Source organism: Eucalyptus grandis, chromosome 5 (assembly GCF_016545825.1).
Source record: "Eucalyptus grandis isolate ANBG69807.140 chromosome 5, ASM1654582v1, whole genome shotgun sequence".
NCBI classification, from domain to species: domain Eukaryota; kingdom Viridiplantae; phylum Streptophyta; class Magnoliopsida; order Myrtales; family Myrtaceae; genus Eucalyptus; species Eucalyptus grandis.
In genome coordinates, this window is record NC_052616.1 from 27,358,206 (window position 1) to 27,381,906 (window position 23,701).

The 23,701-nt window shown below is 38.0% G+C and overlaps 1 protein-coding gene across 1 annotated transcript; it reads left to right on the top strand.

The window, feature by feature from the left end:
• Positions 1-3,867: 3,867 nt before the first annotated feature.
• Positions 3,868-9,221, top strand: LOC104443050 (TMV resistance protein N-like). The gene is made up of 3 exons (XM_039313547.1): positions 3,868-4,358; positions 7,469-8,989; positions 9,062-9,221. The coding sequence occupies exons 1-2, from the start codon at positions 3,868-3,870 to the stop codon at positions 8,715-8,717; spliced, it is 1,740 nt and encodes a 579-aa protein (XP_039169481.1). The 3' UTR covers positions 8,718-8,989; positions 9,062-9,221.
• The last annotated feature ends 14,480 nt before the right edge of the window (positions 9,222-23,701 follow it).

Below are 23,701 nucleotides of genomic sequence, written 5' to 3' on the forward strand. Positions count from 1 at the left end.
GGAGATGAGCGGCGGGCGACGGCGACGGCGAGATGAGCGGCGACGGTGATGATGAACAGCCCGGAGTCGTTAGGGTTTCTGGTTTGAGGTGAGGAGAAGGAATGGGAAAGCTATGATAGTGAGGGAGAGAAGAGTCGATATTTCTTTGAAGGAAGAAGGGGATGGATAGAAACAATTTCTATTTCTACTTCAGGAAATAGAGAAGCTAAAATTTTTAGCTTCTCATTTCTTACCCAAAACAATTTCTGAAATAGAAATTTGAAACAAAAATAGAGAAATCAATTTGCATTACCAAACGGATTTCTGTTCCAAACCTGTTCCGGGGAATAGAGAAATTGAGAAATTGAGAAACAGAAATTTTACCATGCGCAGCCTTAGCCTCCCATTTGGTGCGAGTCCAAATTTTTTTTTTAAAGGTTTTTCTTTAAGGTTTTTTTTTTAATAACTTATGAAGGAAGGCCGCAGGCTACTTCCGAGCAAATGGAACATGATAACAAGGTAATGGAAAGTGGAACAGATGTCGGGTTGCCCAATACGTCCAACATCTAAAGAATATGCAATCATATGATATATTTCCGAAACGACCTCCTCATCTTCGAAAACTAACAGAGAGAAAAATTGTAAGCGTAACAAGCGGGCGTAAAATCCCAAATTGGTATACCAATCAACTTTCATGTGTCATTTAACTTAATAATTTGATAGTAAAATTTAACGAATGGGTAAATTTGTCACAAATGTACCAATTTAGGATAAATTTGTCAAAGCTATACCAGTTTCGGGTTTTTGGCGGTCGAAAAAATAATTTGAGGTAAATTTGTCACAGGTATACCAGTTTGGGGGGTTTTCAATGTATTAACCATTTTAAGAATCATGCTACATAATTCATTTTATATTATTACAATCTTATGAATGTCTAACTGGAAATGCACTAAGAAAAGCATCTTAATTAGCATTCCATGATTCACGCCACGATTGAATTGAATAGTTTCAATTAGAAATAAATCTGTGGCCTTTCTTCTTTGCTTAGAACACACGCAAGTCCATCATCAAGTGCTTGTCTGACCCTCTTGTGAAGACAAAGAAAAAGCACTAAAGTACGTTTGTCTAGTCAATCCGTTTGGTATGTGTTGATCTGCATATACTGTTCTAAGTTAGGAATAATAATGAATTCGTGATACTGGTTTTCTTACGGTATACCTAATATCTTGGGCCGTTGAAAAGGAAATTTTATGTCAGATTTCAACAAAATGCTAGAAGACTCCATGTAAAAGAAAAGAGGAATTATACTTCTAGACATGCACCGATTACAAAGCAAACCCAGTCACAAAAATTGGAGAGAAAAAGTTGCATCATGGCATTTCAACTTGAGATGGTAACGTCACAAACCTAAGGAGGGTGGATGATAGGAGATGGAACCATCATTCATTTGCCTTCTTTACAAGACTGTTGATTTCTTTCTCGATATCAGCAAAATTCATCTTATCAGCATTTCGAATTTACTAGAACAACTAGGCCCCACATGAAAGAAAACGAATTAATTTAAACCACAATCTCATTATTGTCTATGTACCTGATGATCAAAAGACAAATCCCTATACCTGCCTCGCTTAGAGAGAAAAATCATGGCAAGAACCGGAAATTTCTGTAGCTATTCAGTCATTTTCTGGAGACAAAGGCGGAAATAGCGCAATCGTGCCCGTCGATCGTCAAATATCTCGACCGGTAGTGTTTTAGGGGAAAAGGGCTGTTGATGCTAGAAAATCGCGACATTAGCTCATCACTTCTCACATTTAATGTCCTTGGAATGATGGAGGCATCCAAAATCAAAGAACGAGAATCGTCGCTCTAAATCCTTGGTCTCCATCCTGGTGATTTTCTACAACTTAGGAAGAACGCCGGCAGAAATCATAATATGTTTAAGAAACATTGATTAGAGTGTGTAGGACAGGTTTGAACCAGCAGTTTCCATATTAGTCGGTGCTAAGCAAATTAAAGGAAACCTATTCCATCATGGTGAGAGCAAGGGTGAATCACTAGTTGTCAAAGCATGAAGATCTACATTCTTTAGCCCATGTAGAGAAGAAAGAATAAATAAAAGGGAAAAATCCACAAAAACCCCAAACTTCACCTGTGTGATGCATTTACCCAAACTTTTTTGGTAACCCTAAAAATCTTAAACTTTTATCTATGTGATATATTTACCTTAAACTTTTTTTGTGATACCAAAATCCCCAAAAAATTTTCCGTGACACCAAATTTTAAGGGTGAATGTGGCATACAGATACAAATTTAGGATTTTTTATATCATAAGAAGAAGTTTGGGATAAATTTGTCTCACTGTATAAATTTGGGATAATTGTGTCACATATATACAAATTTGAGATTCCTAGTGTCTAAAAAAAGTTTGGGGTAAATGTATCATAGGGAACATAATTTAGAATTTTTGGTGACTTTTGTTTTTTAATAAAACAAGCACTTAATAGTGGGCAACATATGCAATGTGATTGCAAGCATGGGATAGAGACTCGATGCTGGATGCTTTTTGGTCATAAGGATCAACCGTCCAAAATTGACTTATTATAAAGGGTTTTCCTTTCAATCTTGGATGTCACATAGGAATTTTTACACTAGGAAGAAGCTAAGATGGTCTCAAGGTTTAACTCAGCCATTGAGGTTGAATTAAAACGTCCTTTGAAGATATGATACTGGAAAAAGAAACCGCATATTATAAAATGAAAAGTAGAATCCAATTTGTATAGGAAGTAGTAATATTCAAATTTAGTTTTTAATTTTTTACCATGCCTTTGTTAAAAGTTAAATTGGACTTTAAACTTTCAGGTCGTATTTTTCATGTTTGATTTGACAAATGGTTTTACTTGGTAATTTTATACCTAATGGATAACAAACGGAGTGTTATAAACAATCCCAAATTAATGACATTAATAAAAATAAAAATGAAAACAAACATAATTAAAGTACATTTATCAATATATGTCCACGTAAAGCTTGGGCAAAGTACCTAGTTTTAGTTTGAGTGCGGCTTAGCTGACCGTTACTCCATCTTTGACAGAGTGATTTAGAAAACATAAAAATTAGAAAAAGAAGAAATTGGGTAAAAGATGGAAACCTGTCAAAAAAGTCAACCGGTTTCCATCTTAGATGTGCGGTCCTTAGCTGACCGTCACTCCGTCATTGACGGAGTACTTCAAACGCGCGACTCCGGCAGTCTCTTTTCCCGCGTGGTGCGGTTACCCCTCCTAAATGACCAAACTGCCCTCTCTTCTTGACGAATTTCTATAAAAAAAAATACCCGGACTCTGAAAAATCCAGTACTCTTCCATCAGTCTCTCGCCTCCACCTGTCGGTCACCGCAAGCCTCCGCCACCTCGCTGCTGCGTCGCCGTCGACGTCGTATCCCCTTCTCGTGCCATCACCCCTGGCCGTCGAGCCCCTCGGCCATAGCCTGCGCTGATCGTTTCGCGTCCCGTCTCAGCCAAGCCACCATCTCTGTCTCCGACTCTCTCTCCTCGAGGCAGCCTCGCTCCGTCTATTCGCGGCTGTGGGCAACACACTTATTGCTTGAAGGTGAAAACTGATGCACAGCTCTCTCTCTCTCTCTCCTTCCGTGTTTTCTCTTCGAAGCAATTATTTTGTCGATCTGAATGGTTTTTTCACTTGCGAAGGCCGGCCGCAGGTAACTTCCAGGCGAACGCAGCGAAAGTGAGAGATCTCTCTCCGTTGCGTCATCAAGTTGTTACAAGAATCAAACTCAAGACTTCCCAAGTCACTGGGCAGACTCGATTCGGGGATCCGTCACTCCGTCTTGCTACTAGAATGAAGAGAAAGAGGGAGGGAGAAGAGACGGCGATGGCAGCTGGGACAGGCAGTAGCCGTGATGGTGGATCGGGGAGGGGTTACGAGGTGTTCCTGAGTTTCAGAGGGCCCGACACCCGCTTAACCATGGCTGATTGTCTCTACAATGACCTGATCCATGCGGGGATCCGCGTTTTCAAAGACAACGAAGAGCTCCGATTTGGTGAAGAGATCGAAGGTGGCCTCTTGCAAGCGATCAATGACTCTAGAATTTACATCCCGATATTCTCCGAAAACTATGCTTCAAGTAAGTGGTGCCTCCGTGAGCTGGCACGCATAGTAGAGCTATCAAGAGGTAATGATGAGAGAGTGATTCTCCCTATATTTTACGAGGTGGACGTGGATGATGTCAAGCTTAAGACTAAGTTATATCGGAAAGCCCTTCGAAAGCACAAGAGCGAATATGGGAAAGATTTAGCAAAAAAGTGGAAAAAGGCTTTAAGAGAGGTTGCCAGAATTAGAGGAAGGAATCTAAAAGATCACGGGTACTATTTGTTTATCCATTGACTTTATTTTCTTTGTTGAAATTTTCGATTTCTCGTTCCTTTAAAGAATAGTTCTTCGATTTGCTGCTGTCCAACCTTATGCAACATATGGTTGGATTTGACGCAATGAGGCAGCTAGAAATTTGGCTCGAGGGCGACGCTTCTTTCACAAATTGACTTTTCACTTTTAATATCAGGTTTTTATAACAATTAAAGTTAGAGCATAGAAAAATTAATTAATCTATAATGCCAAAAAACCAAGAAATCCATGAAGATCTAAGATGTGACAAAATAGTAAGACCATATATTTGTGAAAAATAAAAAATCTAAGTTTCTTAACTTCAATTGCATTGCGTATATGAATTTAAGGACTTTTGGTGTAATTTTCCTTGACCCTATGCCTATAATGTTTTCCTGAAAAATTAGATTGAGTTTGATGTCAGATCTTTCTGTTTTTGTTACATTAAGGAAACATAGAGATATTATAGCATATATTTAGTCTATCGCAGTCTATACGATATCCAAAAACTTACGGCCAAGAGGAAAAAACCGATCCTTGTGGTTTTGGTTTCAGCCCAAGGGAATTCATATGCTTTGCTGCTGTTTTGCTTGAAATAACCGGCTAATTACGGTCGCACCACCAAGTTACACAAAAATAACGGATATTTTTATGATGATAGTTTTATAACCCCTTTAAAGGATACTAGAGGTCATGGTTTTTCTATTTGGTTTGAGTATACAAGACCGAACATTGCAAAGATCTTTGTATGCCATTATTCAAAAGAACCAAAAAAAAAAAAAAGGATCTCTGTAAGTGTTAGAGGTTCAATCTTCCAGTATATTTTTATTATAGTAATTCTTGATTAGTTTGCAAAGGATTGACTTAGGTTCAGGTGTGTTATCAATCTTGGGCTTTTGTTTTCATTGTGGTGGGGCAGGGGTCATAGGCTCCTCTAGTGGCCAGCTGTGCATAGACAAGATCTGCAACCCTAAACTGAATATTCTTCTATAGTGATTTATAGTAGAATGTTAAAACATAAAAATTGGTTCTTGTTGTTGCTTTAAACATGGACCTATTCATGGCCTCATATCTTGATTAACCAAAAATTCACCTAAGGGACTTCCATGTAGTTGTAGTTATGGTTGGAGAAATCTAAAAGCCTCTAGAAAATAGATAAGTACTTTAACAATTGTAAATTACCTTGAGATATGGAGCTATCCTCTATCCTAGTTTGTGATAGTTTTTCTATAAACCCTAGCCATTACTCTCTGCTTAGTTACATCCTTCTTCATTAAACCTTACCGTTTCTATCTTTCGTTAAACGCATTAATAGTTTCAATCCTCAAGAACAGGAAGGGCTAGCCTATTACTGCCCATGCCCAACTTGTGTCGTGCAACATTCCCAAGGAGGCAATTGTTTTGAGAAAATTTTTCCTCAAAAGAATTGCCTCATCCAAGGTAGGCCACTGCGGGGCGCAGATTTCCCATGCTCCATGCCCATCCATAATTTTAAAGTTATCGGTTTTTATATGAAATTATCAACTTTAATTTGTGTCTTACCAACTTCTTTTTCCATTGTTTTACAAACTAGTTTTAGCTTACCGGCTTTTGTGTGAATCATTTACTAAGTTTATTAGATTGTTTGCCGATTTACAACTTATGTACAACTTACCATATTGTTTACTCCACATTTCAAAATTACCAAATCTTGTACCGAATTACTAACTCTAATATGATTGTCATATTAACTAATCTCTAATTAAGTTAATAACTAGTTTAATCTACCCATTCTTATTTGAGCTACTTATTAGTATTTATTATCTGTTTCAAAACTACAAGCCTTCATAAAAAAATTTGTTAATAACGCATAAACTTTTATTTGCACTGGTTACAAACATTATTAGGCAACGAAATCTGTTGTTAAATTACCAATCCTAAGTTGAGTTACTCACCAATTTATTCCGATTAAGGTACCGACTAGTTTGCTGTTACCAATATTATAAAAAGAATGGGTAGCATAAATATTTCTAACTTATTTGGAGAAATGTTTGTTGGCAACTCAAATCAAGGTTGATATATATTCTAGAAAATCTTCCTCATTTTCGGGTAGTATTCTATCCATCGGTACATTAAGAAAAATGTTTTTGAGATAGTATTCTTGTTTCCGATATTCAAGGCAACTACGAGTGAGATTTTTTATTTTCCGTTAACCTTTAAACTCATCCCTATTGCTTGAAGAGATTATCAATACTAAGTTTACCGAGGACTTGATATTCAACCAAACTTCTAGAGGTCTCGCTATTAGCTGTGTGCAACAAGAAGAAACCAACCATTGTGAAAAAGTATAAAATGAAGTGGAGGCATAATTATCAAATTAGTTCTAAATTTATTGTGCATGGCATTTGAGTACTAGACATTTTAATTTTGTCAATGTGGTCATAAATATTTGCGTGAAATTTTAATGTAATCTTTCTGCTCAATTGCTGCGAGAAATTACTAACATGACATCCATTCATCGCCATTGTCCTATGTGGCTAGTTGAAATCATGCATAGATGCCACTTCAGCAATTTTCGGTGGATATTGACTGCAAGGACTACATTGAAATTTTGTATAAAGTTTTAGGATAATATTATTGAAATTTAAAAGTTTATGACTGAATTGACAGTTGTATAATAAATTTAAGATTGATTGCATAATTTTGCCATAAAATGGAACAAAGGCCCACAACCTATTCCAACACAACGGCTCATAGCACTAGTTAGTCACAATTTGCCAGAGTGACTTCTAGTCGAAGCCCAATTAGACCCTTGTCACAAAATAACCTTTTCCCATCATTGACTAAACCAAAGAACCTTGATAGCATTAGCTTTCAACCATGAATAAAGTCCCCTCTCCTCCTCCTCTCTTGAATAACATCTTTTTTTTTTTTTTTTGGTTTTTTGTTTTCAAATGGCTCACAGCTTGAAAGATAGCTTTTATGTATTGGTTTCTTTTAAAGAAAATTATTTTGAACTTGATGATAACCTTCTAGTGCCATGTAATGTGTGCATAGTTTCCATATATATGGTTTTTCAATCTGAGATGATTGCATGTCATGCATGTGGCAGCCTATATGAACTTATGAATCTCACAGTCAAAGAGGTTTCTAGTTTGTTATGGACAAGAAGGACAGATGTGCCTGATCATTTGGTGGGAATTAAAGATCGAACGGATGAGATTATGAAGCGGTTAGATCTAGAAGCCTTTGATGTACGATTTATCGTGATTTATGGTATGGGTGGCATCGGAAAGACAACATTGGGTGAGGCTATCTTCAGACAAATCTCCCCTCAGTTTCAGAGACATTGCTGCTTTCTTAAGGATGTTCGGACTCATGATATAATAAACTTACAAAAGAAATTGTTGTCAGACATTTTCCATTTGAGTTGCACAAAACTATCCTTCATTGATGAAGGGGTTGACATGATCCAGACGAGATTTCATGACAAGAAAGTTCTCATTGTTCTGGATGACATTGACAATCGAGACCAAATCATGAGACTTGTCGGTGAGCCCAACTGGTTTGGTGGGGGTAGTAGAATCATCATAACAACTAGGAATATTGAATTCCTAGTAAAGGAAGGTGAGGATGACAATTTCCTAGCCTCTATTAGCGGACAATTTTCATTCTACAATATGCCGGTGATGAATTTGCATGATGCTTTTCAACTTTTCTGTGAGCGTGCCTTGGGATGTGCCGAGCCTCCAACTGATTACATGGATATTGCATATAAGCTAATCAATGTGCTAGGAGGACTTCCATTGGCTCTCAATGTCGTAGGTTCCATCCTTCGTGGAAAATGCCGAAGAACATGGGAAGACACCCTACGTAAGTTAAAGAATGTGATGAATGAGGATGTCAAGAAGAAGCTAATGATAAGCTACGAAGCATTGGAGCCTAATCAACAACAAATTTATCTTGATATCGCATGTTTTTGCTTCAACAAAGAGAAAACAATTGCAGTTAAATATTGGGATGCGATTTTTAGGTATTCGACAAAAATCGAGTTGAATATCCTCATACACATGTCTCTAATAAAAATATCCAACGATAATAAACTATGGATGCACGACCAACTTAGAGACCTTGGAAGGAGTATCGTCCATCCAGAAAGTGGCGAAATCCATATGAAAGGTACTAGATTGTGGTCTCCCGAGGATGCCTTTCATGTAGTCCAGATAGAAACGGTAATCTTTACCTCTACATGTTTTCCAGTGCATCCATTAGCGTCATCACCTTTTTATCTAATTTCAAGTCAAACTTACATATGTACTCATTGGTTGCTACTTTTATTTTCCAGGGAACCAGAGACATAGTGATGCTCAATCTTGGTACACCTGACCCCAATAAGATGTACAGATTTAAGCACAAGCAATTTGTGCGCTTGGTCAACCTTAGGTTCCTTCAATTGGACCACGGAAACTTTGAAGGAGACTTTAAGAATGTTTTCTTTAATTTGAGATGGCTCTCTTGGAGCAATTGCCCTTCAAAATTCCGAGCTACCAACCTTGGGTTGAAGAACTTAACGATTCTCATGCTATCCGGGAATAACGTTACTGAAGATTGGGGAGGATGGTGTCAAATCATGGTATGATCTCATGACTTCCTTTTGCATTATATTTACTCCTCTTTTCTGAGTGTCTACTCAATTACTTTATAGGTAGCAAAACAACTGAAAATCCTACAGCTCGAGGATTGTCCATTCCTTAGAAGGACGCCCAAGTTCTTTGCAATCTGCAACTGGAGAAATTGATTCTTAGATGCATTCGACTAAGAAAGATTGACAAATCCATTGGCAATCTAAAACATCTTGATTACCTTGAGATCAAGAGTGAAGCTATTGAGTCACTAGTGGAGTCCGCCGGTAGTCTAAAATCTTTGATAGTGCTAAGAATAAATCGGACACCCTCAATGATGCCTCTCTTGATTGATAATTTGGTATATGTGAAGTCTCTAATTTTGCCATGCAGGGAACTTCAAAAGCTTCCCGACTCTATCGGACAATTGGAGTCACTACTTGAGCTAGATGTCCAAAATTTAAATATCAATGAATTACCTCATTCTATTGAAAATCTTGAAAGGTTGAAAGTTTTACGCATCTCACATTGCCCCCTAGAAAAGCTACCATACTCGATTGGGAGGCTCCAATCATTGGTCAATTTGGATTTGACTTGGTCAAGTATCAAGATCTTACCTGATTGTATTGGAAATTTAAAAAAGTTGAAGGTACTAATTCTCAATTTCAGCCGCATAAGTGAACTTCCGAAAACCATAGGGATGTTGGAAAATCTAGAAGAGTTATGGTTTGAATCTGAACATTTGGTGGGGGAAATTCCAAGTGAAATTGGGGCATTATCCTCGTTGAAAATTCTAGACTTATCTAAAGGTCACTTTAGTGGATTGCCGACAACCATCAATCAGCTTACAAATCTCCAAAAAATTAATTTAAAGGGTTGTAATTCAATCCAATGGCTGCCTGAGCTTCCCAAGAGTTTAGCATCTTTAGCCCTTTCATCGGATTTGCTGACCATGATCACTGACTACTCAAACCTAACCAATTTAGTTTACCTTGAGATAATCGGCAATTCAATGCAAGAACCCAACACAGAGGGGATCGTGAGACTACATGCTCTGAGGGAAATGATCTTGTACGTTGGAAAAATGGCCTTGCCTCCAACCGATTTCAGTTCCCTCTCTCAGCTACAAAGCCTCCACATAAGTTGTCCTGAGCCCCAATCTCTAATCGGGCTCCCATCTTGCCTTCGAGACTTGGGGTTATGGGATGTGCAGTCACTGATAGATTGATCAATCTTTTCCAACTTGGAGAATTTGTCGAGGTTGTATATTCTTGCATGTTCGTTGGAAGAGATTCGATTTGAGGTGCTTGGAGAGCTACGAAAATTCAATGAATTGTGTATGTACAAGTGTCCATTGCTCAAGACGTTGCTTGTTCTGCCTGATTTGAAGGAGATCCAGCGTTTGTCCCTATATCAATTGCCTTTGCTAACTGAGATACAGGGTTTGGGACAACTGAAATCATTGCGGGATTTGACTATTTGGGGATGCAATTCCATCAAAAGCTTAAACGATTCTGATCTTTCTAATCTACAGAATCTAAAAAGTTTGTGGTTTTATCATTGTGAATCATTGGAGAGGGTGCTGGGTGTGCCAAAATCTTGTCGACTCAAGGTCTTTGATTGCCCGAGGTTCAATAGAGATGGATAAGATATGTATCATTTGATTGGCAAAGATAATCGATGATGGTAAGTCCATAGAACTAGAGTTCGTTTTTTGTTGTGTCCTGTTTTGAGTTTTCCTTCAACTAACCTTTCATCTTGGTTCTAGAACCACCTCTTGCATTCGTTCATCCTGTTGTCTCTAAGGGAAAATCCTCTTTCATGTATCATGAACGTGTGATACTTTGACTTGCCTCGACTTGACGATGGTGATACTTAGCTGGTTTATGTTGTGCACCAGCTTAACGTTGGGATTGACGTGCTTCGCGGCACCTGTTTTGCTCAGAAAAAAAAAAGGATAAAGTGGAAGGGAACTTTTAGATAGTAAGCACACTAAAGATGCTGGCAAATGCTAGGTTTTCTTATAAGGCGGAGGTGGTTGGGACTTAAGAGTAGTGGTCTCACCTTATGGAGTGTTTTTAATACCAATAGAGAACAATCATGATTTGTGAGGACTGAAATAAAGGAATTAACGCTTGGTTAACGGAAGAGTGAATCATTGCTACCTATTATGCAATATGAGTGATTTAGTTATTTCCTTCACGAAGAATTGGAGGTGTTTTTCAGGTTACTTTTGAACTGAAGTGGAGAAGCTTCACGTCTTGAGTCAAGTGTGATCTACGAACTATCTTTCTTCATTCTAGTAGTTAGCCATTTGTGCGTGAAATTTGTGCTGCAGGACAATTGATATTGGAGTAAACTTGTCGATATGGTCAAATATTTCATTGAAGACTAGGTTTAGCTGCATAGAGTTGTGCATTATGCAATTTGTGGTGTTAGGAAAGAGCACCTTTGTGTCATTCAAGACTAGATTTTGTTTATTCTTTCAGCTGACTTATTGTGCGTTTCCTCTTCTCTCTCTCTCTCTCTCTCTCTCTCTCTCTCTCTCTCTCTCTCTCTCTCTCTCTCTGCTAATAATGTGGTTACTGTTAACTTGTTAAATAAACCCGTTTGATCTTTGTGTCTATCATTTTTACATTTGCTGATAAAACGTTTTTGCACAAGCTCCTCCAAGACCATGGCAAAATGTTCTTTTACATGGATGTCCAGGCTTTGGCAAGACATATTGTTGGTGCTACAGCAATGACGCAAGACATATTGTTGGTGCTACAGCAATGACTTGTTCTCTTCAATCCATATCAATAAAAGGGCAAGCTGTGGATAAGTACATTGGTACTTTTAGCAAGCTGTAAGAGGCCTCTTTTCAATACATGGATGTTTATTGAGTTCCATTATGCAATATTATATTGAACATTGTTATTTTCATACATTTCACAATTTTGTGCTTTCTTCTTTTGCTTTTGTATGCATTTAATAGAGGTCCCTTTGTCTATGCCAGCAGTCGAAATATGGAATAACTAGCAGCAGCAATGAGGGTCCTACCACTGCAACCAAGATGTTCTAATTGTATTATTTTAAACAACAGCAATGAGGATTCTCCAATAACCAAGGAAGAGGCCAAGTTAAAATGGTTCTTGAGTTTTCTCACACATGAATGAGAGAATCCTCTATGAAGATTAAGAGAAATATTAAGATGTAAGATATTTGAAGTTTTTCTCTACTAGAAATTTGAAATTTGTGATCAAATGTCTACTAGATCATCTGTTTTGCACATTGATGGCATTGATTTTGTGAACAAACTAGAGAAATTCTGAATATTTGAGAGTAATGGCAATTTTAAAATTACAGGTTTGGATATATTCTCAAAGGCAACAGCTGTAGCACCTTGCCTTCTCTTTTTTCATGAATTTGATTCCATTCTGCTAAAGAGGGGTCACGATAATACGAGGGTCACTAACCATGTCATCAATTATTGTGAGGTTTACTCCACATTTGATGCCCATGGTTATAGTTGCAATTTTGTAGTATTCCCATTCTTAAAATTATGCTTCCCCACTAATAGCTGTAAGCTTTCTTCTATTTCTGTAGAGTCCTAGAATGCAATAAACTATTCATGCTAAAATGTCTTCAGGTGTAATGGCTAGGGATCTATATGAAGTTGCTAACTGGGCAAACTTTTTCTAACAAATAGTCCTATTTTGCTTAGGCATTCAATGGCTTAATGTACTAAGTATTAACCTTAGCTTTTGTTTCCAGAAGTACTTATTTTTAGTACTCATGATTAGCTTAATCAAAGTACATCATTTATTTCATAGATCTTAATTGAGTCAGTCAAGTAATAGACGTGTTCGAGAACTGAAACTTGAAAGATCCGCAACTTCCTGTCATATTTTTGAGTGTGCTTCCCACATACTTCATGCTATCTGATCACTTAATTCACTTTATCTTGCTGGATGAGGGATTTGTTATGCTGTTAAAAAAAGGAGTTGTTCCTCATACTCAAAATGTGCGAGGATCCTATTATTATTTTATAATTGTCTTTCCTGATCAAGTATTTGGACAAGCAATACTTATCTATGTAGTAGGTTCCCAAGTGTCTGTTCTCCATTAAGTGCTTTACTTTTCGTGTAACGTCAAAGTTGTCTTTTTATGATAAGCTGTCTAAACCTTCTTTTGCAGATTGACAATCTAGTGAAGGGAGCTTGTTGTCATGTTTTGCAGAATCTTCAATGAGATGATAGGTTTACCTAAGATTGTGGGGCTTAACTACCTATTATTGTTTCCCTGATGCATTCTACATTCTTGTGAGTGAGCTAGATTATGCATGGATTTGTTCAAGAAAGCTTCTATAATTGCATGGGTTGTGTCTAAGATGTAGCTTTTGTTTATTCTTTCTAGTGACTCATAACACCTTTCCTCATCTTGCTCTCCCTCTAACTCTCTCTAAAATGTGGTTATTGTTAACTTGTTAAATAAACCTATTTCTTCTTCGTGTCTTATCATTCTTACATTTGCTGATGTAAAATGTTTTTGGGCCAACCTCCTATAAGGAATGGTCAAATGTTCATTTACATGGATGTCTGGGCTTTGGCAAGACACACATTATTGGTTCTGCAGTAGCAGCTTGTTCTTTTCAATCCATATAAGTGAAAGGGCTGAGACGTTGAATAAGTACACTGTACTTTTGAGCAAGCTGTAAGAGGCTTCTTTTCAACTTCACCAATGTTGATCGAATTCCATTGTGCAATCTTGTTCTAAACTTTGATATTTCAGACATTTCACAATTTTGTGCTTTCTTTTATTGCTTTTGTATGCATTTAATAGAGGCCCCTTCATGTATACTAGCACTCAAAATCGGATAACTAGCAGCAGCAATGAGGATGCTCCTGCTGTAGCCAAGGTTTTCTAACTAAATTATTGTCAACAACAGCTCCCATAACTATTGAAGTGGCCAAATTAAAACGGTTGATGAGTTTCCTCATGCATGAATGAGAGGATCCTCCATGACCATTTGGTTAAGAGAGAGATTACCATGTAAAATATTTTAAACTTTTCTCTATTTGAAATTTGAAATCGGTGATCAAATGTCTACTAGATTTTCTATTCTGCACATTGATGGCATTGATTTTGTCAGCAAACTGGAAAGATTATGAATATTTGAGAGTAACAGCAATTAGAAAAATACAGGTTTCGATATATTCTCAAAGGCAGTAGCTACAACAGTTTGCCTTCTCTTTTTCGATGAATTTGATTACATTGTTGCAGGGAGAAGTACACTATCAATATCATAAGTTGTGTACGGTACTCATTTTGGTGCCAAAAATTTCCGTCGAGATCACTTAAGTGCCAAAATTTTGAAAAACGATCATTTTAGTGTCAATGTCGATCTAATTGGCCGAAAATCTGATGTGGCTCGTTGGAGAGCACAGTCAACATGTAAATCACAAAACGACATCGTTTGGTGTCTTTTCCCTAAGTTGAAACCTTAAATCCCCAAATCGAGAGAGAGAGAGAGAGAGAGAGAGAGAGAGAGAGAGAGAGAGAAGGCATGGCAACGTTGTCTTCTCAGAAGAACAACACCAGCACCAGCCACTCTCGAACAGCCCAATCCACCATCTCGATCTGCGCCCTCATTGTTTCCCTTACACTCCTCGTCTTCTCTCTCTCTCTCTCTCTGCACCTTCGACCCCCCTTCTTCCTCCTCCTCCTCCGCCCTCGCCTCCTATTTTCCCATCACTTCTTGCTCGAAAAACAACCTCAGACTCTCCTTGCTCACCTAGTCGAGCAACTACGACAGAGGCCGAGCGACGGTGGTCGAGCACGGTGGCTGAGTAAGCTAGATCGGCAAGGATTGAGAAAAAAAAACCCTAATTTCAATCCCAAATGAGCTATGCGGCGTCGTTTTTGTGAGGCCATCCACATTTGACGGCAAAACGACGTCGTTTTCTTAAAGAGGACAAAAAATGATGTCATTTAAAAGGCTTCTCAATTTTTTTTTAAAATATAAAAGCCACGTAATCATTTTGGCAGGAATCTCTCGCCGGTGGCACCAAAGTGATCGTTTTTCCTCCGATTTGGCACTTAAATGATTTGACGGAAATTTTTGACATCAAAGTGAGCACCGTATACAACTTATGGCATTGATAGTGTACTTCTCCCTATTGTTGCAAAGAGGGGGCATGATAATATGGGGTTAGTAACCATGTCGAGAATCAAGTTATTTTATTACATTCTATAGCACTTATAAGGTGGTCATATGAAATCTAATTAATCGTTTGACTCATTACTGATGTGTTATTGATTGGTGCAGTTTGTTACTGAATTACAGGGTGTTGTAGTTTTAACAGGTGTGTTTGTGTTTGCCGAAACAAGGCAATAAGTTCATATTAAATGATAACAAAAAGTACTCTCTTCCAATAGCACACTAACTATCAACTGCTATTGGAAATTGCACTGCTACTGTGAATGGTTCAACGAACATTTTCTACAAAGCATTTAGTATGGAGATTATATAATAACATTCGAGGCAGACTATAAAATGCTAGACATGACTTTGCCTTGATTTAGAACTATTTTACTTCGGATACACAGTATCAAAAGATGGGATTGCACATGTCACGGCCCGATCATCCGAGCGCGTGCCCATCCCTCTTTGGTTGATTAAATAGCGACGTCCCAAGATGCATCGCTGACCCATTCATTTTAATATGCATGCGAAAGCAAATAAATAATCCCTAGACAACAACACAATGGGATAGAAAAGTAAGGCCATAATTTTTCGAACTGAAAATCACAACACGTTTATATATATATCAAGCTATGTCATTACAATACCAGTTTATAAAAACAGGGTCTGTAAAATAGGGGGGTTTAATAAAACTACAAATCCTCATCCTCATTAGAGCCTTCAGTTGAATATACCGGAGTTCCTGGATCCAACAAATACAAGTCTACCACTGAACCACTGAGAGGATATGATGTGCCTTTCCCAAAAGTAACCTTTAGCACATACACAGGTATCTTACATTTCGGTATAGGACCCTCTCTTTGTCTATCCTGCGCACGTTGGTACTATGATTTGTATTGATGGGGTACCTTGTGGGGTAAAGCCTCATCAACCCAAACCACTGACCTTATGAGCTCATAGACCCATCCTCTTGGGCTCCCATGAAGCGAGATGAAAGATATCGCTCTGTGACCTTCTTCGGCTGTCCAAACGGCTCGGGAGGAGCTGCCATCTAGGGACCTAAAAATGATATCCTACAACAAGGTGAAACGACATCTCAGTAAGTTCACCCCCTTAAGACCCGACTAGGAAAAAAATATGCCCCAAGGGCTACCTAAGCACAAGCACAGGTCAAAGGACTTACATTTACCTCAGTTTCCTCCTACAAGTCTGTACAATTTATATCTCATATAAGTCCAATCATCACTCAACAATTGGAACGCATCGTACTATATCTCAATCAATCACTCATTCCAACTACTACTCATGGCCCCATGGGCACGCCCTACTAAATGTTGCGGTAAATCATGACCCGATGGGCACGACTTATTCCAAATTCGGCAATAAATCACAGCCCTATAGGCACAGCCTACTTCGGCAGTTAATCACGACCCTATAGGTACAACCATACTTCAGCGATTAATCACGACCCAATGGGCACATCCATATTTCGGTGGTTTTCTTGGCCCATCCCATATTGTCATGCACAACATACGTTACCTCATCCTTCAATAGTCATCTTACCGCGACTATAAACCACCACATGATTATTCACCCATGGCCAAGGACATTGAGCTTCCCACATGAATTCCTCAATTAAAATAATGTCCTGGTCTATTTTCTTCGTGTTAAAAATACCCGATAAAAATAATCGTGTGTAAGTACACGATCGGCCCGAGCTAAAAATATAATATTTTTATTTCATAAAATCCCACTAATTATATAGTCTATCAACATATTTTTAGCGTTATAAACCGATGCCCGGTAATTTTCTAATTTAATACTGAAATTAATAAATTTCGGGATAAATACCCAAAATCACAAATTACACTCAATGTGCACAAAATAACACTCAAATAATTAAACAAATCACACCATTGTGATTAGCATAAAATTTTAGTCACTTTGGTTATCCCGATTCAATTTTGGAAAATAATAATTAATTAAATAATTCCGAAAATTAATTATTAAATACCCAAAAATGCAACTTAGGCCGGAAAAGCCTAATTAAAAGCCGAGACGGGCCTAGAAATTTTTTGAACCTCTCTAGCTAAATACTAGAGCTTATCTAGGCTCTAATTACACTACTCTAACCACCTAACATGCAATATCGAATGATTAAATTGCTAATCTATTCTAACTATCTACCTAAACCATACTTAACTTAAACTAATCAATCCTTAAGCGTCATTAACTTACTAAGCGGAGATTAGTGAGTTAAACTCACTTGATTAACGATCTGCTTGGACCACAACGACGAGAACGTGGAGAGGATCGATAAACACCAAAGCGGGTGCGCTTTTCAAGGTCTGGAAGGCCACAAAAAGGGCCAAACAGTGATTGAAAATGCACTAGCTTCGGCTCGCTCTTGGCCAAGAGAGCTGGAACCGGCGACCGGTTGAGGTGGAAACGAGCAAGGATGGGCGAGAGGGGCTGAAGCGAGTCCAGGTGGGGGCAAGCGGTGGCTCCGGTGACCACGGTGGTGACGGATAATAGCTTGGCAACTTGTTGGACATGAGAGCTAGGCGGGGCAGCGGTTGGGGATGCACGGCAAGCAACAGGATGCGAGCAGCGACGATGCGGCTTGCGATGGGCGGACGAGTGGCACTCGAGCTCTGGCGGGCATGTGACTGAGGAGGGAGCCGGTTTGGTCGATTTTCTAGGTTGCTAGAAGCTTCAAGCTACTAAACAAGAAGGGGGTCGACGGATGAGGAGGAAGGAGAAGGAGGGGGACCGGTTGGGCTTTGGAGGGGGCCACCAAGGTCTTCTCTCTATCTTCTTGTCCTCTTGGTGAGGCCCACCATTGCTATCTAGATTCCTAGCCCAAAAGCAGCCACAAAACTTGTCTTGGAAGCCAAATGAGAGGGTCCAAAGGTTGAGGAAAGGGGGCTACGAATTTTGGAAGTCTTCTCCTCAAATTCAACTTCAATTCCTCCTTGAATCGATGCAATTTGTCCTCTAAAAATTCAACCTTCAAGTCCTCAATCAAGTTGGTATTTTTCCTCACCAATAGAACCTACTTGCATCCCAATTTTGCGATAAAAAAGGGTCATCGAAATTTCCCGATCGAAAACGGCCTTATGTTGACTTTTTCCACCAAAATCTCAGTTTGCAGAAAAATTTTCAAAGACTGAGTCGACGTTCCTAAAATGACTCATGATATGACAAAACTTTCAATTTCTAAAATCGGATTCAAATTTGCCGTTAATTTTAATTTGACGTGATTTTAGCGTGACATAAGCTACGGGGGGTAGCTTTCAAAAAATTTTAGCGCAAATGACCCGTGGTCGATTTTCTTCAAGCCACAATAAACCTCTTCGACACATTTGCTACTCTCAGTTGTCGTGAAAATCTCGAGATTTCAAATACGGACACAAGGTATTAAAACGACAGAAAAATAAGTTTAGTGTCAATCGATGAGAATTTTTCAATTTGGTGGAATCACCTACGTTTAACCACACATCTCAGTCGAATTGACCTATCTCTAATTTCTAATCGATCTTTACTGTGTCGAAATGATCTCTACAGATGAGCACGGTCGAGTAGTCGATTCCGAGTTGAATTCTCAAGTCTAATACGTTAAAATTCCTTAATGACTTTCCCAGATAATCTAGTTATCTCAGAAGTGATCAGCTCTGAGAATAGCACTATAGGTGCGTCGATGAAAGATCCGATTTATTTAATTGAAAACATAATTGAAATTCCAGGATGTCACAACACGAATTACTTTCCAGTTGCTGAAGTAGCTTACAAGAAGTGTTATGCTAGTCATGAGCCTCTACAACGGCATCAACTGATGTTGATCATTTGAGTCTTGTGACATCGAGTATACGCAATTTCTCAATTGTCATGATATCTTTGCCATGTGAGGTGCTCTTTTGTTTTGCTCAGGGTTCATCCATCTACTAATAATTCTAATTCACTTTTCTTTCTGAGGATGCTTTTTCTTTTTATCATTGTCTATTCATGTGCTTTGAGTGCTACCTGAGTTACATTCCATGTGAAGCAGTAGACTACGCTTACTTGACACTGCACTTCTGAGACTTGGCTGGCTCAACTTATGTTCTGTGATTTTCCTTCTATAAAGGAGAGGCTGGATATTCTTAGACTTATATCCAGGAAGGTAGAAAGTTAGCTTCCATCGATCTGCCAGTGCTTTTGCTTTGAGCATTTCATTTTTGACGTGGTCCGAAACAGGTTGTACATATTGAAATTTATGGGATTACTTGTTAAAGAAATATATAACCGCAATCCTACATTTTCCAAAAAGATGCATCCGAAAGATTACGTATGAACAGAAAATTGCTTAAAAACAAACAAGAAGAGTTAGAAGCAGAGTCGATTTGTGCTGCTAAAGATCCTATTTTGAACTTATGTCATCTGAGGGAGTGCATTTGGTGATACATGTTAAGTTAAAAGCTAAACTCCTTCTCCCATGGAGTTCTCAGTCCTTGCACCCCAAATCACCCTAAACATTGTAAATTACAAGAGAACATTGTAAAAGATGTTGTGGGGTGGATCTGCAACACGCTTAGGTGAGGCTCAATTAAGTTTAGATGTCCAATAGTAAATCACTTTTAAACTCGGATCTAAAATCTACTGATGTTGCTCAGAAAGAAAAATGAGAAACGGGACTAAGACTTGCCTTTGGTTATCATTTAGTATAACCTTTCTAAGACATCTTTATCCTCTCCTTTTCTTTTCTGTTCACTAATTAGGAAGATATTGGGTGTATTCAATTAATTATATTAATCCGATTCTATAAAATCAATCAGTAAAGTGGCAACCATTCGGCAACGCTAAAGTTTTGCTAAGTGTATGCTTTAATGCCCTCGTGCAACTTCCTTTGGCCAGTGATGTGTACTTAGATGCTATAACTCACATGACAGAAGGATTCACCGGAGCGGATCTTCAAGCTCTGCTTTCAGATGCACAACCTCAAGCTGTTTACGATCTTCTTGACAGTAGTGAGGGCGATCAGCATGGGAAAAGGCCAATTATAACCGACTATCTTCTGAAGTCCGTTATTTCAAAGGCAAGGCCGTCAGTCTCAGATTCCGAGAAGAGAAGACTCCGTAGAAATTCTTTTCATTCGTTGAATTCTATCATTTGTCCCCACAACAAGAATTGTGCATCTCCAATCCGAATTTCAACTGCAGATTCTGATAGTGGCTTATTATGCATATGTTGGAGTTAATCCCCGCACTAATCTCATTCTTGTATGGGAACACGACATCTCTAGAACAGTTCATCAGGTGAATTTGCAACTTCCAGTCATAAATTTCGAGTAGTCGCGACATTTTGGTAAGAGCTGCTATTTTCGCAACTTCTTTGGCTTAGAGCACCGCATTCAAAGTGATGAGACAAATCGTGGGCTCAAGATTTGGCTATGAAGGACAATGGAAAATTATGAGCTTGAGTAATTCAGATGAAGTCGTTTGCACTATGTTGTTCATGTTATTTGTTGTCATTTTGTCTTTGTGTAAAAGGGTTTGATGATGGCGTAATTCATCAGTACAGTCATAGTGACTCTTGTTTGTGAATATGCTTTTTGCTTTTGTTCTTGGCTTGAAAGATTCTCTTTGGAACTGTTTTCTAATTGATGTAATTCAAATAAATTATGAATACATCAAGACACGAGATCATAGGTGATCGGCCTAAAAATTAGGAAATGTGGCATGGAGAGACCACTTGCGGCTCCCTTATAGCAAATGAATCTTTTTACCTCTAAGAAATGACATAAATGACATTCACCGTGTAGAAGATATTTGTTCCAAACATAAGATCTTTTTACTACAAGAATGAGTAACCTATGTATCAAGTGAAAAAGTTAGACGGTTGAGATTACATTTCTACGTTTCTTCATGTATGATAGTGAGAGATCTAATCTCATGGTGAGGTGACTCACTGGAAAAAGCTATCTTAGATGTGTCGTGATGTTTCGATTGCAAGATATAATAAGATAGGAATGGAATAGATATTTCATAAAATTGGAAGAGAGTAGGACTAGGAACGGAATAGCTAATTTGTAGTTTGGTTTGTAGAGTGGATTCAAGACTATTCTCTTGTTTGTTTTACCATGATAGCAAGGAGAATAAGTTAGGAATAGTAGATAATACCCATATTTGTACAGAAGCTAATCTCATAAACCAAAGTTGTTGCGACCTTCCCTCGGTAGGTAGTAAGTGGATTACTAAGTTCGAAAACTTAATGTCAACTCTCCGAAACTCCATCCATCGCAATTTTGGAGGTTAATTATTTTAACATGCAAAATCTTATTTATTCAGAAGTTGCCACTTATCAGTTATTAATAGGCTAATTAGAAAAGCTAATCTTTTTTAATATGATGAGCAAAACAAAAGCATTTAATATCTAATATTTCTAGCCTAAAGATAAAGGAAGAGATTTCTCACAAAAAAAAAAAAAAAAAAAAAAACAAAACAGACAAAAAGGTAAAAGGGGATCCATTACGCTTGGTTACGCCAGATGTTGGGCAATTTCTATGAGATATTGCACTGAGCCTAGATCTATATATAAAAGAACTTAGAGGAATTGAATGCTTTTCCTAGAATCATACGTGGAGATTCCGAATACTCTGAAAAATAAAATAATTAGATCGGAATGCATGAAAAAATTTCAAAGCACCAACAGTAAACATTTTTGTGTCATGAAATGGCCCAAAGATACAATTATTTATGTCTTGACATAATTTCAGGATGCAACTCTAAATAAGATTATCATTGCATATGTACATATCTCCTAATTCTAGGAGGGTAGCATATATATATCAGAAAGCGAAATGAACCTAGTATATTTTAAACTAAACAGAATATCACCTAAAAACACGACAAAAGTGAAAAGACGAGGTTAAAGAGGAAAAGTTGCATATAAATATGGGTGGCCCTAATTAGATCTATAGCACAAGCAGCCAAGCCCCCCCCCTCTCTCTCTCTCTCGAGCCCACCCCCGCCCCCCTCCTCAAGCAGAGTTGAATTAGGGGCCATATTCATTGTTTTGCTAAAGGTAAATAGAGTCGCGCCGAAAATTTCAGATAGGCTTAGCCTTTCGGTGCATTTCAGCATATTAACTCTTTCTTTCATTTTTTTTCTTCCCTTTACAAGAGGCATGGAATTTGATTCATATCTTCCAATCAGAGATGATTATGCTAGTTCTTACGCGAGCATTATAATGGAATTGATCCATCTCAAGGAATAGCTACCTCATAAATCATGCGGGCTGTCATAAAAATGGTATCTACGTGCTTTGACATGATTATATAGACTCATTTTACAGCTTTTGAGAAGTTAATCGCTTTGCAAAATTAGTATGAGAACTGTGGATTTTTGTAGTGCACGCATCTTCAAGGAGCAAAAATAGGCCAAGTAATTAGGAAGTTTGTCCCATCTATGCATTCTCATTGTAAAAGCCTACATTTATTTCCACGGAAGGTGGGAAATCCAATTGAAATTGAGTCCGCTTGGGCTTTTACTATAGAATTTCATATTTCTAAGTGGAAACGCACTAGAAAAGCATCTCGTTTGGATCCTTGAATTCACCCGATGATTGAATGTCATATTTTGGATTAAATACAACGCTCTAGTCAAAAAGTTAAAATGCATATGTTGTCTGATCTATACCTAGATAATCCCATAATGTTGGATTTCAAACATGGTGCCCACCTCAGCAGTGACGTAATAATTCTATAAAGTTTTGTTTGGGACATAATAACGTCATAAATTTTGTGTGTCTGTGAAGATAAACACGTGTGTTGCACGAATTTAGAGTGCAAGATCAAAATCTTGAGTATACCTGGCAGATTTAGACAGTTAATAAAAAGAATTCAAAAATTTTAATAGAGCATTTCATTTGAATATAATACCTCTCTCAAATTTAATTTATGTTTGATCAAGGAAAATATCCACTTCTACCCTGTAACGTGGTTTGGAGTGAAAAGCGCGGCTCATTATGAAATGAAGCCCAGTCTGCAATTCATGGAATTGCTTACTTATTGAAGGAATTCTCAGTTCAATTGGCTTGAGAATCAATAGAGACAACATATGAAAAGATATACAGTGGACATGCTCTTTCTTCTTTTAGATAAGTCATGACAACATCTTACCACATTATCTTTGAAGCATTGACTCTGAAATTAAGCTACCATAAGTCGTGTTGAATACCCAAAACTAGTATCCTTAGAGTGGGCTCGTGAAACTTGCACCGAAAGATGAGTGTGATTTATTGCAACTCCTCTCACAATCATGTGATAACTACATGTAGGGGATGTAATTCAGCATAAGAATGAGACAGCTACTAGTCTTCGCTAGTATAGAATGTTATCAGCACATGTATGGCTATATAACAATATGCAACTCGATCCCCTCGAGATAGACTTTAAGTTCATATTCCAATAAAATGTCAGTTCAATGGCAATCTGCAATGGCCGCAACTAGAAGGACTCGCCGAAGGAGAAGAAATGAAATGGAACATCAACTGCTTT

Bases quoted from the DNA above. Each gene is read 5' to 3' on its own strand.
- LOC104443050 (XM_039313547.1), top strand. From the start codon at position 3,868: ATGGCAGCTGGGACAGGCAGTAGCCGTGATGGTGGATCGGGGAGGGGT. The intron at 4,359-7,468 runs GTACTATTTGTT...TGCATGTGGCAG, and splicing joins AGGAATCTAAAAGATCACGG to CCTATATGAACTTATGAATC.